Source organism: Mustela lutreola, chromosome 2, assembly GCF_030435805.1.
Source record: "Mustela lutreola isolate mMusLut2 chromosome 2, mMusLut2.pri, whole genome shotgun sequence".
NCBI lineage: Eukaryota > Metazoa > Chordata > Mammalia > Carnivora > Mustelidae > Mustela > Mustela lutreola.
In genome coordinates this window covers 216,435,148-216,448,363 of record NC_081291.1, presented here as the reverse complement: position 1 = coordinate 216,448,363, position 13,216 = coordinate 216,435,148, and the positions used below count along the sequence as shown (strand labels likewise).

The following is a 13,216-nucleotide window of genomic DNA, read 5'->3' as shown; positions in this document are numbered from 1 at the left end:
GCTATTTTTAGATGCCAGGAGAGTCAAGTACTAAATGAAACACTGAAACACCCAGAAGAACCTGAAGATGCCCATTCCAGCACTGCTCCCTTTCCCCTAAAAAAGAGATCCACCTTCATGCAAGACATGACGGCGCTCTTCAGCTTGCAAATTCCTGAGCTCTACAGCCAAAGGGTCTCAAGCTCTTAGGTGCTGTTTCCCCACCTCCGTCTATCCCAGGCAGGCCAGCCGTGACACTCGCATGTGGTAAATAAACTTGTGGGAGACCGCGCAGCTTCCCGGCCACTACCCATCGTAGCTGCCAGCCTTCCTCATGCCCTCCCCGCGTTCCCCGAGGAAATAAATGGAGAACTTTTTTCTCTTCGTTAGAAGACCCCAATGTGTGTGACCTCGTGAATGGAGATCTGAAGAGGAGGCATGTGCATCTCCCAAGTCCCCCATGGCACTGGGGTTCCAAAGTCAGATATTCTAGGCAGGAGCCCTGGCCAGGCAGCGACAGAGCCCGCGAACAGTGTCTTCAAGCCCAATCCTCTTCTACCCACAGTAGAAGGTCGTCCTCCTGGGCAGGATGGAAACATTCAGTGGTCCCATCTAAAGAACACCAGGTCAAGCATGCACGGGACCAGTTTTGGTCTTCCTAGACCAGACTCTTCTCTCCTCATCCAAACATGTTCACAATTTCTGGACAGATTTCAATATTTAGGTCATCCCTTGGTCTTCCATGAGTTACCCCTCAGCATTCAAATGGCCAAAAAAGTAGACCAAAGAAGAAAAAGTCATAAAAGTCCTAAGTACTAAGAAGTACATGAAAGATAATTCATCCTTGGGGCACCTGGGTGGTTCAGCCTCTCTTGACTTCGGCTCAGGTCATGATCTCAGGGTCCTGGGATCGAGCCCTGCATTGGGCTCCAAGCTCCGTGGGGGATTCTGCTTGGGATTCTCTCTCTCCCTCTACCTCTGCACCTCCCTCCACTTCCTCTCTCTCAAATAAAGAAAATCTTTAAAAATAAATAAATAAATAAATAAATAAGATAATTCATCTTTGAATAACTGCTTGGTCAATTTTAAAGTTTATCTTATTTAGATGTAAATATAGTGGAGAAAAACACCGTTCAGCTATTCCATTGACTATATCTACAATATAATTCTACGCCCAGAAAAAAATGCAAAGCTGGAAAGAGGTAAATATACTGACTAGGTTAACAGCAGGCAACTGGAATTACAGAATTACAGGTAGATATTCTTATCAGCATTTTCTAATTGTTATAATCAGCATGTCATGTAATAATAAAAAGAATTCCTTGAGATAATAAAAAGACAGCTGTGTCCCCACCTCCAGGCAATCTAAATATTCTACACCCCACATACCTTGTTGAGCTTGCCCAGCGAAGATATAAGATCCGCCCATTCACTTGAGGACTCGAAATTTCTTAAAGCCTTTTCAATCACCGAGGCGTAATTTCTGTATCTGTAATCATTCAGGAGTTCCTGCTCTTCTGGATCCATCTTACATTCTCACAGTGGAGAAAGTATCTAAAAGCGAATCAAGAAAGAAATGAGGGAGCTACTCAAGGACCCCGAGCCTTCCTTCCAGCCCAGAGCTACAGAGGACACGTGTCCACAAACACTCCCATGCACAAACACACTCAGCGATGCAACTCAAATATTTAGCAAGGCTCCTGGGCCAGGCACTGTGGTAGATAAAAGATAAACAGTTCCGGTCCTCTTGGATTCTTATGGAGACAAATGGACAGAGCAGAAAAGCAGCAAAAATGCCAGGATTCCTCTTAACTGACCAAATTAATTCTAGGAGTGAAAAGTACAAAGCCGCTCACTAAATATTGTTGCCTGCTGGTAATTCCGAATGCAAGTGGCCCTTCCTGCAGTAGGGCATTTATAAAAGCTAAGGAAAAGGGGCGCCTGGGTGGCTCAGTGGGTTCAAGCCTCTGCCTTCCGCTCAGGTCATGATCTCAGGGTCCTGGGATCGAGCCCGGTATCGGGCTCTGTGCTCAGCGGGGAGCCTGCTTCCTCCTCTCTCTCTGCCTGCCTCACTGCCTACTTCTGATCTCTGTCTGTCAAATAAATAAAATTAAAAAAAAAAAAAAAAAAAAAAAGCTAAGGAAAAGCAGGTCAGTGCTAGTAATCAGAGCAACCTCTAGTGATCTAATCCTTTACAACTAGACTATGTCAGAGGATTGGGAATATTCTAGAAGAAAATCTGATAGGGAAGAAAGAAGTTTCAAAAAAATAAGGATGTAAGAATGCACTGTCTGACATCAGTGTTGCCAGAAATCCACCAGGTGCCTGTTCAGTAACTAAGCTCCAATCCCCCATAAATCCCCGCCAGCCAGCCACTGGGCTGGCAGTTTCATGCCTCCTCCGAGCGTAGAGCCTGGACGTGGGGTGGCGACGTCAAGGCCAAAGCAATCACCACTTTATTCTTCTTGCCCTTGTATATTCTTTGACGGATTCTTTTGGTTTTTTCCTGTGGCTAGATGCATTCATTATGTATGAACCACTGCAGCTATTATAAAGCCTAAGACCGATACGGTCTCATCCCAGCGCCAACAGCAACCATTTCCTCTTTTTATCTCCAATGTGACAAAAGGAAACAAAGAACAGCACGGAATGCTGCACTCATTTGACTTCATGAAACTATCTGTCATTTAATATGTGACGATGGACGCAATACGAGTGCATGCTTATGTCGAGTTTTGTTTTTATTCCCTTAAAAACAAAACAAAAAAATCTGTAGGTCAACCTACTAGTTTATTCAAACAATAACGACTGTGAAATAGTCCACAAGATATGGAAATGTTCAACGGTTCCCTTGGTCTGGCACCAAGTTCCATACTTTGGCATTTTCTCAAAAGGGAGGCCTTGGGGCTCTGACTTGCCCTCCTTTAGTCGTCATCTGATTAAGATCTACTCGAAGCGTGGCAGGCATCTACCCTGAAATTCCGTGTCCCCTTCTCCATACTAAGGGAACCCAAATTTTGCTCAAGGTAGTGCTAACAGCCCTCCACCTCCCTTGCAGCTGGGTGGCCACACACAGCTCTAGGCAACAAGAGGTCAGTAGAAGCTGGTGGTGGGGCCTCCAGGAAAGTGGTTTGAAAGGAGGTAGACTCCTCTGACCTGGCCCATTACTCCTGCCCATCTTTCTGCCTGGAACAAAGGTTTGATGTTGGAGGTGAAGCCACGTGTGGCAAGCAAGAGGAAACAGCCAAACTCGGTGCGTGACTTTTGTGGATAAGTGGGAAGACAGAGCGGCTGAGGCCACAGATGACTTTAAGAAGGCACCATGTCAACCCTGAACTTGATGTTTTCTGCACAGAAGAGCTGATCTAAGTCACTGTGCAATCAGGTTTCCTGCTACTCACAACCAAACACAATCCTGATTGACATACGAAGCTAATATTTCACTAGTACATAGTCTGAAAAGACAATAAAATACAGAGCAACATGGTATCATTAAACACACTGAGAATGCAGTAGTTAGCTAACCAAGTTGCATGTCATCAGGCAGAATGGCAAACACATCATAGATGAAAGAAATTGAACTGTAGGTACAATGAATCTCTCATTTATCGAATCTTTCATTTATTGGCCATGGTGAATTTCTAAGAATCCCACGGTATCTGCTACTTCACTTTCTGGTCATTCTGGGCCCAGTCCGATCTGCCCGAGGCCACCACAAATTTCAAGTTTCCAGTGTCAATGGACTTTTTACCTAGGACTATGCAGCAGACCGTTCCCTCCTTCCCGAAACTGCCTCCTCTCAGCCCGTACCCTCCCCTGGCCCTGCCAGCCCTGTGCCGGCGTCCACCTCTCCTCTGCTCCTCCTCCTCCGCAGGCTAGTCCTCCTCCACCCTGTTTCCAGACACTGCGACTCCCCGGCACCACGCTGTGTCCTCCTTCTATCCTTGGTCATCTCCCCATTCCTACAACTCGCAGATACCATCTTTCTGCTAATGACCCACCGATTTATAATGCCTGCCCAAATCTCCCCCTCTGAGGTCCGGATTCACGCAAATACCTACTTGCCTCATTTGCCCAGATGTGGCATAGGTGTCTCAAACTTTCGTCCCAAACAAACAAACAAACAAACAAACATCCCAAACTTTCGTCAACAAAATAAGGTCTAGCCATATAAGGACCCAAGTACTGATGTATGCGACAGTAAGGGTGAACCTGGGTAATACATAACATAGCGGAAGAAGCCACACAAGAGGCCACACACTGTATGATTCCATGCACATGACATGTCCAGGACAGGTGAATCTGTAGAGACGGCAAGAGGATTCGCCGCCGCCTAGGGAAGGGAGGAGTAACAAGGAAGAACTGCGAATGGGCACAGGAACCTTCCTGCGGTAATGGAAATGTGCTAAAGCTGAATCATGGCAATGGTCGCACAACTCCGGAAATATACTAAAAATCACTGAGTTGTACGTTGAAATCAATGTACAGACTTATGGTCTATAAATTACACCTCAGGAGGCACCTGGGGGGCTCAGTCAGTTAAGCGTCTACCTTCTGTAGAGTCATGATTCCAGGGTCCTGGGATGGAGCCCAATGTTAGACTCCCTGCTCAGCAGAGAGCCGGCTTCTCCCTCTCCCTCTGCCCCTCCCGCACTCTGGCTCATGCTCCCTCTCTCTCCCTATTGAATAAAGATCTTTTTTAAAAATTACACCTCAGTAAAGTTGTTTCTTAAAAAACCCTATAGTCTTGATTCTACCTGCTCAGTGCTCCTTCTCCAGTCTTCCTTCATTCAGAAAGTAGCCCCACCATTCTTGGGACCTTTGACATCACCCTGGACTCTTCCTTCTCTTCCCTTGCCTCACTCAACCCAAGTCCTGCTTTTCTTCTTCTAAAACACGTGTGGACTCAGTTGCTCTCCATCTCCGCCACACCACTGTGCGAGCGTCCCCCGCCAGCTTCTGTTGCTTCTCCTTCGCTCTCGCCCCTCTCCAGTGCATTTTCACAGAGCAGTCCAAGAAGACTCTTAAAACATAAATCACAGCACATCCCCACCATGTTGGACTCTTCCCATTACGCTTACAATAATCCAAACTTCCCCACCCCATGGCCTACAAGGCTCCAGCTACTTTTCCCTCCGAGGCACTCCCTTGTCCTAAAACTGATTCAGTCTATCACAGAGCCTTTGCACATGCTGCAGCTCTCTGGGAAAATATACTGTACTATGTGTATGATCGTATACAATAAGATACCCACTGGTTCCTGGGAAGGCCTCTTTTTCTGAAATAATAGCCTTTATACTTTTTTAAAAAAGATTTATTTATTTTTAGAGACAGAGCATGTGTGCAAGCAAGAGGAGGGGCAGAGGGACAAGGAGAGAATTCTCCAGCAGACTCTGCACTGAGCGCAGAGCCCGACTCAGGGCTCCATCCCACGACCCTGAGATCATGACCTGAGCCAAAATCAAGAGTTGGTCGCTTAACCAGCTGAGCTACCCAGGCACTCTTAGCCTTCCCACCTTCTAAAAATATTAAAGGATGGCAATGAAAGATGTCAATTTATTTTCCCTGTAAGATGTTACTACATCCAAATAGTCCATAATTTACAACATCTCTGAACCACTGCAAAACTCCATGCACAGTCTTCGTCATATCTAAGCACTGGGCAAAGAAACAGGAAAAAAAAAAAAAAACAGGGTTCCACTTTCATTGTTCATAACATAATACAAGAGGAAATACCTAAACACATGACTTCAATTTCAGGTGACACACACAATGACAGAAAGTGTCCTGAGTTCACACTGGCAAATGGAAAAAAGACAGAGGAAGCCCAACTACCAGCAGACGAGAGTGCTCAGACTCAAAGTCTGGGCAGCTAGTTAGTACGAAGAGAGCCTTGGGGCACCTGGGTGGCTCAGTTGGTGGGGCGTCTGCCTTTGCCTCAGGTCATGATCCCGGCGTCTGGGCTTGAGCCCCATAAGGGACTCCCAGCTCAGCGGATCTCCCTCTACCTCTGCAGCTCTCTTGCTGGCATGTGCTCTCTTTCTCTCTCTCTCAAATAAATAAATAAATCTTAAAAAAAAAAAAAAAAACCAAGAGAGAGAGCCTTCATCTGCCGTAGTTTGTAATTAGGAGCTGGGGTGGCAAAAAGGCACCACTGCATGGCAAGGAAGGTGTTGGCCAGGTCAGAGCAGGTAACTGGAGCAGTTCAATGTTATGGTTGGCTACACGAAGAAAATACTATTTGTTTAACTAAAAGCACAGATGAGAAGTTTATAAGTAATAATTCAAGCAAGCTCCTTTATTTCAAAATATGAGGCATTCAATACTATACTACTAGGCAAGTCTTCCGGGTGGGCTTGGTAAATACAACATTATGCCTGCATTTATCTTTCGCAACACACAAGAATCTTATGGCATGGGTATTATCTTGAGGCTGATCAAGAAGGGTATATTGGGGGGCGCCTGGGTGGCTCAGTGGGTTAAGCCGCTGCCTTCAGCTCAGGTCATGATCCCAGGGTCCTGGGATGGAGTCCCACATCGGGCTCTCTGCTCGGCGGGGAGCCTGCTTCTTCCTCTCTCTCTTTCAGCCTGCCTCTCTGCCTACTTGTGATCTCTGTCTGTCAAATAAATAAATAAAATCTTTAAAAAAAAAAAAAAAAAAAAAAAGAAGGCTATATTGGGAATCAGGCCTCCCCTCCCAAAATTGCCCAGGGCCCTCCAAAACCAACCAGCAGAGTTAGGAATCCAGCTCAGGTTAGCACAATGGCACAGAGCCTTTTACTATATTATGCTACAGGTAAAATGAACAGTTCAGCCACTAAATAGCTCTTCCGAAAACGCTCTTGCAACCTATCCTGAATACCCTTCCTGTGAGAGGCTCAGCTCAGCAGAACCGATAGAGTTCCACAGCCTACTAACAATTCCATACACAAAGGAGTAATCATATCTGCTCCAGTATATTTGAGCAGATATACCCGCCTTAAAATGGAAAATGCCAGCAAGACATCTTCCATCTCAACCGTTCTCAATTTCTTAGAAAAACAAGCTTGGGCGAAAAATCAACTGCCAGATCAGAAGGAAGTCGATCGTAAAGATGTTTATACGAAGGAACACGTGAATTAGATGAAAACAGAGTGAAAAATCACAAACAGCCGCCCTCTCACCAGCAAGAACATTAGATAATGACATAGCCAAAAGCACGGAAACTCTTCTGCCATTGGTTTAATCAACTCTGGGGCACATTATTTTGAATCTGGTCTTTCAGAGTGGTAATTAAATTGCAGTGGAAACATTTTAAGACACTAACGAGAACAGGCGTGGGGGGTGGGGGGGACGGGAAGGCCTCCATCACCTTACCAAAAAACCCTTACAGAGGTTTCTCCAAATACAGAGCGACTGTCGCAAGGTTCGGGAAACACCTGCGGGTAACAGTCTCCATCAGCAGCCGCCCTACGAGTTGCTAAAGACCCATCCACCCGGCAGCAGGCGGCGATCCTGCAGACGCCCGGACCGGGCGGGGAGGGCGCGCGCACTGCGGCTCCCATCCCTTCTCCTGGGGACAGTCTGGGAGACTCTAGGGTCTTCCCTTAACGGGAAAGCCGTCGGTTTACAAACGTTTCTGTCCCTAGCCCCCCGCCGGGACCAGGACAGCGCAGGCAAACAAAGGCGCGGCTTGCCGTCGTCCGCCGGCGGAGGGGAGGGGAGGGGAGGGCGGGCGGTGACCCACCTGACCTCCACCTGCCCGAACGCAGGCCGCGCGGGGCTGGCGAGGGCTCGGCCGCACTTCCTCTGCCGCTGGGGTCCGAGGGGACCCCGCCCTGCCCCCCCGGGCTGCCCCTCGGGGGTCCCGGGCCGGAGCCCACGCCCACGCGCGGCCTCGCCGGGGCCGTCCCCGCACTGCACCAGTGCCCGCCGCGGGCCCGGGTCGCGGTCGGGGCGCCCCCCCCCCCCGCCCCGGGACCGCCCCCACGGCGCCGCCCGAACCCTGCGCACCCTGGGGAGGACGCCCGCGCCGCCTCGTCGCTCCCGGGCCCGCGGGAGGAGACGCCCCGGCTGCCCCTGGCTTCGCCCGGCGGCCGAGGGCGCGGGTGCGGCTTACCCGCGACAGCAGCGTCCCTTGTCGGCGGGCGCGCCCACGTGCGGCGCGGAGGAAGCGGCCGGGCCGTGGCAGGTAGAGCGAGCGGCCGCAGCGGCTCAGCCGGGAACCGGCACCGCGTAGGAAGCGCCGCGCCCGAGCCCGAGCGGCCGCGGCCCCAGGCTGAGGGGCGGGATCGTGAGGAGGGCCCTCGGCGTGGGGGGCGGGGCGGGGCCGGACGGGGCGGGGTCAGGGCGGGCCCTCAGCGCGCGGGGGCGGGATCAAGGGAGAACCCTCGGCGCGGGGGCAGGGCCAGGAGGCGGGCCTTTGACCCAGGGGGCGGGATCAGGAGGCGGTACTTCAGAGCGCGTGGGGCGGGCCCTGGACGACGGCTTTGGGGCTTGGGGCTCTAATCCCGAGTCCTCCACAGCTTCCGGGCGGTGGGCGTCGCTCTCAGCTGCTGGAGCAAACTACCGCCCTCGCAGCGGGGCTGCTCCCGGGAAGGCCTGCGCTGGTGGGTGGGCTGGCTCCGACTCTCACCTGGGGCTCCCCCGACACACCCAAACGGAAGGGGACAGCAGTCCGTTTATCCCTGTGTTCCAGGAGGGGCTTTGGAGTTACAGCCGAGAACCGTGGGGCCCGAGAAAAGTGGGGCCGATGGCATCCGACTCACCCCATTCTTTTCACTGGGACCACACCCAAACCCTCGATGAGGAGGTGAAATGAATCCTTCTATACACGCTGGGGCCCTAGGAGGTCCCGGGGACCTGGTTAAGTTCGCCCCCGCCCCCAGAGGCCGCACCCTTCTGGCCCTTGGCATCAGAGGCAAGGGAGTTAATTCGTGGAATGAGTTTCATTATTGGCTCAGAAAGGAGACTTCAGTCAACTCTATAAAGAGCACTGATATTTCCAGATAAACCCTAACCCCATCCTGCCGTCGTCAGGAGCCTCGGGACCTGGACGGTTCAGACCCACCCAACCTGGCCTGACAGCTGCCGGGCAAGAGGCACCTTGAAGGGCTGGAGTCAGGCAGAGTTCACTTGTGCATCCTGATTGCACCAGCTGGGGCTCCCAGCCAATCAAAGCAGCCGCACCTGTTGGTGGAGGTAGTAATTTCTGCACAGGCCTCTGACCATTTAACCCTTGACCGTTTAAGGAATTTTCAGATCTAGTCCGGTTTTCCTAAAAGCTAGGCCGTCGTGAAAGACTTAGGAGGTGGGAATGGGAGGTCCACAGACACTTCGACGCTGTACACAACATTTTGTGTATATGTTTCTGGAAAAGGGTTTAAAGTTTGTAGCAGATTCCTAAGGGGATCTATCACTGCCCACAAATCACCAAGAATTTTTTCATGGTTTGGGATGCTGGGCCAGTCCCTGGCCTGCCCAGGCTTCTGATTCTGATTCTGATTCCATCTGCATGTGACATATGCCAAGTGCACCAGATGTGACTCTTCTGATGGCCAAGTTTAGCAGTGGTCTTAAAGTAGAAGCACAGGAAAGCTAAAGGATGGAGCATTTACTAGGAAAAAATTAATTTCATGAAGCTGATTTCCTGATGAAGATATGACAAACTCTATTTTTACAAAAACAGCTGCCAAAGAGGTGAGGTGGGTTTTTTTGTTTTAAGTTCCTCAAACCCTAGCCACACTCCACACTGTATCTAATAATGAAAGAACTGCTTATACTTCCCACTGAAAGAGAGAACCAGTCTATTCATGTCAAAACCACTATGTGTAACTTTTTCCTGATACATTAAATAAAATAAAATGCATGCCTTGTATTTGTCACCTTTTGCTAAAGAATTCCAGGTGTGTGGAAAACTCATTTAAATTAATTTTGACAGATTCAAGTATCATAAACCCTTAAAAAAAAAAGCCACTACATGTGTAATCAGGATTGACAGTAAATGTACAGCATTAAGATTCGAAAGTTTATTACCACATGAAATCTGTTTCCATGGGTCAAGTTGTCACTCTTAAAAGTCTCCTAGGCTGTGCTTATCTGTTCAAGACATATAAATAGAGCCCGTTCCTCACATAATAACACACTAATCAGAGCATCTCAGATTTAATTTGAACCAGAATCCTTACTCCTTCTGATAATAAAGAAGGGTTATAAATCAGACGTGACATTCTCTGGCTCAGGCTGGCCCATCAGTTGGAGAGATTGGCTGGGTAAACACATTTTGAGTTTCTATATGCAAATCCTGGTGATCCTCTAACTCCGTCTTTTCTATAAACTAGACTCTCCACCACCCCATCTGGACAGAGTCCTGTGTGGTTCTGTGTTTGATGCTGTGCCCACTTTGTGGCTGACTTGCAGTAACAAGGAAACCTTTGTCAGGATCGTCATTATCACCGGTTTCATCTCCACACTACATCACTGTTCAGGATCTTGGTCTGACACACTCTTTGCTGAAGTTCAGTAGGTGAGGGAGAAGCCCAAAGGCCAGACCTAAAGCTGATACTATGTGTGGGTTTAACATGCCTGTGTCAACCTAGAAAAATGTGTCACAGAGAAGTTGGTTTGGACAGAATCACTGGCTCCCTTTGGTGTCTCAAAAACACACAGAATGGGATAATCCACTTAAAATACGCTACACTGAGGGGCGCCTGGGTGGCTCAGTGGGTTAAAACCTCTGCCTTTGGCTCAGGTCACGATCCCAGGGCCCTGGTATCGAGCCCTGCACCTGGCTCTCTGCTCAGTAGGGAGCCTGCTTCCTCCTCTCTCTCTTTCTGCCTGCCTCTGTCTCTTTGCCTACTTTTGATCTCTGCCTGTCAAATAAATAAATAAAATCTTTAAAAGAAAATGGGGAAAAAAATACACCACATTGAAAAACCGTATTTCATTTACCTATTTTATGGAAAAGTTCACACAGAGGCTAAGTGGGGAATCTAATAACCATTTGGCTTACAAAACACTTGAATTTGGGGCACCTGGGTGGCTCAGTGGGTTAAGCCTCTGCCTTCGGCTCAGGTCATGATCTCAGGGTCCTGGGATCAAGCTTCGCATTGGGCTCTCTGCTCAGCAGGGAGCTTGCTACCCCCCACCCCCTCCTGCCTCTCTGCCTACTTGTGATTTCTCTCTCTGTCAAAAACAACAACAACAACAACAACAACAACTTGGATTTGATGTATCATTTCCCCTAATTTTTACACCCAGGGAGTTGCCCTGGTCTCTAGACTCGTAATATTGAAGCACTAGTAACATTACTAGAAATAATATGACAAGCACTGGTCACCAAGAAAAACCAAGGAACTTGCTGTTAGATAATCCTGGATATGATCCTGGCTCTAGTCTCTTAGCTCTGTGATCTTGGACAAGTTAATCGACTCTCCAAGCCTTTTTTCCTTATTTGAAAAATGATATTAATGCCTATCTCAAAGGACGCTGTAAGAAATACCTAAAACAACACAGGGAAAATATTAAGCATAACATATGGCCTAGTATGCCATGGTTCTCAACTCTTTTAATTCTTTTTCTTTTTTTCCTTTTCATTCTAAACGTAGTTCTTTTTTCACTACAACACACCATGAACCATTGTCATGCACATGTATTAGATACTTTTCAGTTGCAAGCAGTAACATAATTCAAAGTAGCTTAAGGAATAGGAATATTTCTTTTAAGGATTCAGGGAGCATCTCCTCGAATCTGATCTCAGAAACAATCTGAGGTAAGGGGCCACTGTGTGGGGGTGGGACAGTTCCTCTTGGGGCCGCTCTGTAAGTGCGTCTCTTGAAAATTGGTTTCCTCTTTTTCCAGCCACATACTTGGTTCCCTCTGCACCTTAGACAATGTGGGGTGGGGCAGGGCCACTCACAGTAACAGCTCTGAGTGTTCCCTGATCCAGTCCAGCTGGTCCTTCTCTTTAGAAGACAGACCTACAGCTGGAACCGTCATCAGAGGCTAGCAGGGCAAAGTCACCTTGTGGCTGTTGTAGCTCCAAACATGGGAGGAAGCAGTGGGAGGAGGGTGCTGGGCAGTCGGCCCATGAGGGTCAATCTTTCCATAAACATGAGACCTGCTGTTCTGATCAGCAGCTTACAGTTAAGGGTCTTCTAAGCGGGTACACACTGATCCAAAAATGTCAAGGTGATGCTTGGCTAGAGACCAAAAAGGGAGAAGAAATAAAAAGAAATGGCCTGTTTACTTGTGCATTTCCTGTCTGTGACTCCATTAGGCAGAACCTGAAAGTACTCCGTGGCCCTGGTGCTACTGCTTATCATTGGCAGGGTTCTGGAAGCTGCCTATGGAAGGAGACCAGAGTATGACAGACATCGAGGAAACATACCAAAAGCCATTAAAATGTTTTTAGAGCCAGACAAGAAGTCATTAAAATGTCTTGAGAGCTATGGTCCTGGACAAATATAAGAGCAAGCTGGATTTAATCAGGCAAGATAGAGATGGCTAAAGGAAGTGAGATGCATTTTGAGTGGGATTCAGATGTCCCTCCACCCAAAGTGGATAAAGCAGTGAGGTGTGGGTTGTCAGAGCTAAATGACACTTTGCCCTACTGACATCGGTAGGTTGGAGAGTCCAGAAACACTTTGCAAGCTGGGATAGATCAGAAATAATGAGGCTACCTGCAGAGTCCTGGTTCCCCCAAATAAACCTTGAGCATTTCCATACTGTGCGGCTTCTCAGAAGGAAGATAGTCTTACCCTTTATTTCTGCAATGCTGTCTCAGGTGATATGACATGATCTTTGTGGCTCTAATCAAGTGACAACACTGCTGTATCTCATGGTGAACTTACCATCATATACTTGGTACATTTGTGGTTTCTTTCCTTTGTAGTTTGTCCGTTGTGCACCTGTTATGTTTCTGTTGTTTGGCTAGCCATTCCTTTTAAGGTCTTCACTTCCTAGCTAACGTTCTTCACAACTATACTTTTCTTTCATAAGATTCTTTAAGTTCCAAGTCCTTTTCCTACAGTGTATAACCAGAAGCCAGGGGGCAGATTACAAAACCAATCCCATTTGAAAGCAGTGGATGTGGAGTTGCTTATCGTCAGAACTACAAAAGGGGCTCAGGGAGGCATCTGAAGAGTCACCCTGGGCTGTAGCCCAGAAAGAAGCGGGAATAGGTCAGAGAGAAGGTGTCTGTACGTGTCAGAGCAAAGAGATGGTCTGGGCAAAGTTGCCCAGGCAGGAACAATTTGAA

At 48.3% G+C, this 13,216-nt stretch overlaps 1 protein-coding gene across 7 annotated transcripts in view; it reads right to left on the bottom strand.

The window, feature by feature from the left end:
• DOP1B (DOP1 leucine zipper like protein B) overlaps window positions 1–8,246 on the bottom strand; it is a 108,510-nt gene extending 100,264 nt beyond the window's left edge. For 4 of the 7 annotated variants that reach the window (XM_059164686.1, XM_059164688.1, XM_059164689.1 and 1 more), the window contains exons 1-2: window positions 8,078–8,245; window positions 1,369–1,533 (exon numbers count right to left, since the gene is read on the bottom strand). In XM_059164686.1, coding sequence (XP_059020669.1) covers window positions 1,369–1,506 — 138 coding nt within the window. In that variant the 5' untranslated portion in view covers window positions 1,507–1,533; window positions 8,078–8,245. The other 3 variants (XR_009351223.1, XM_059164687.1, XM_059164692.1) reach the window with 3 other exon arrangements.
• Between the last annotated feature and the right edge of the window lie 4,970 nt (window positions 8,247–13,216).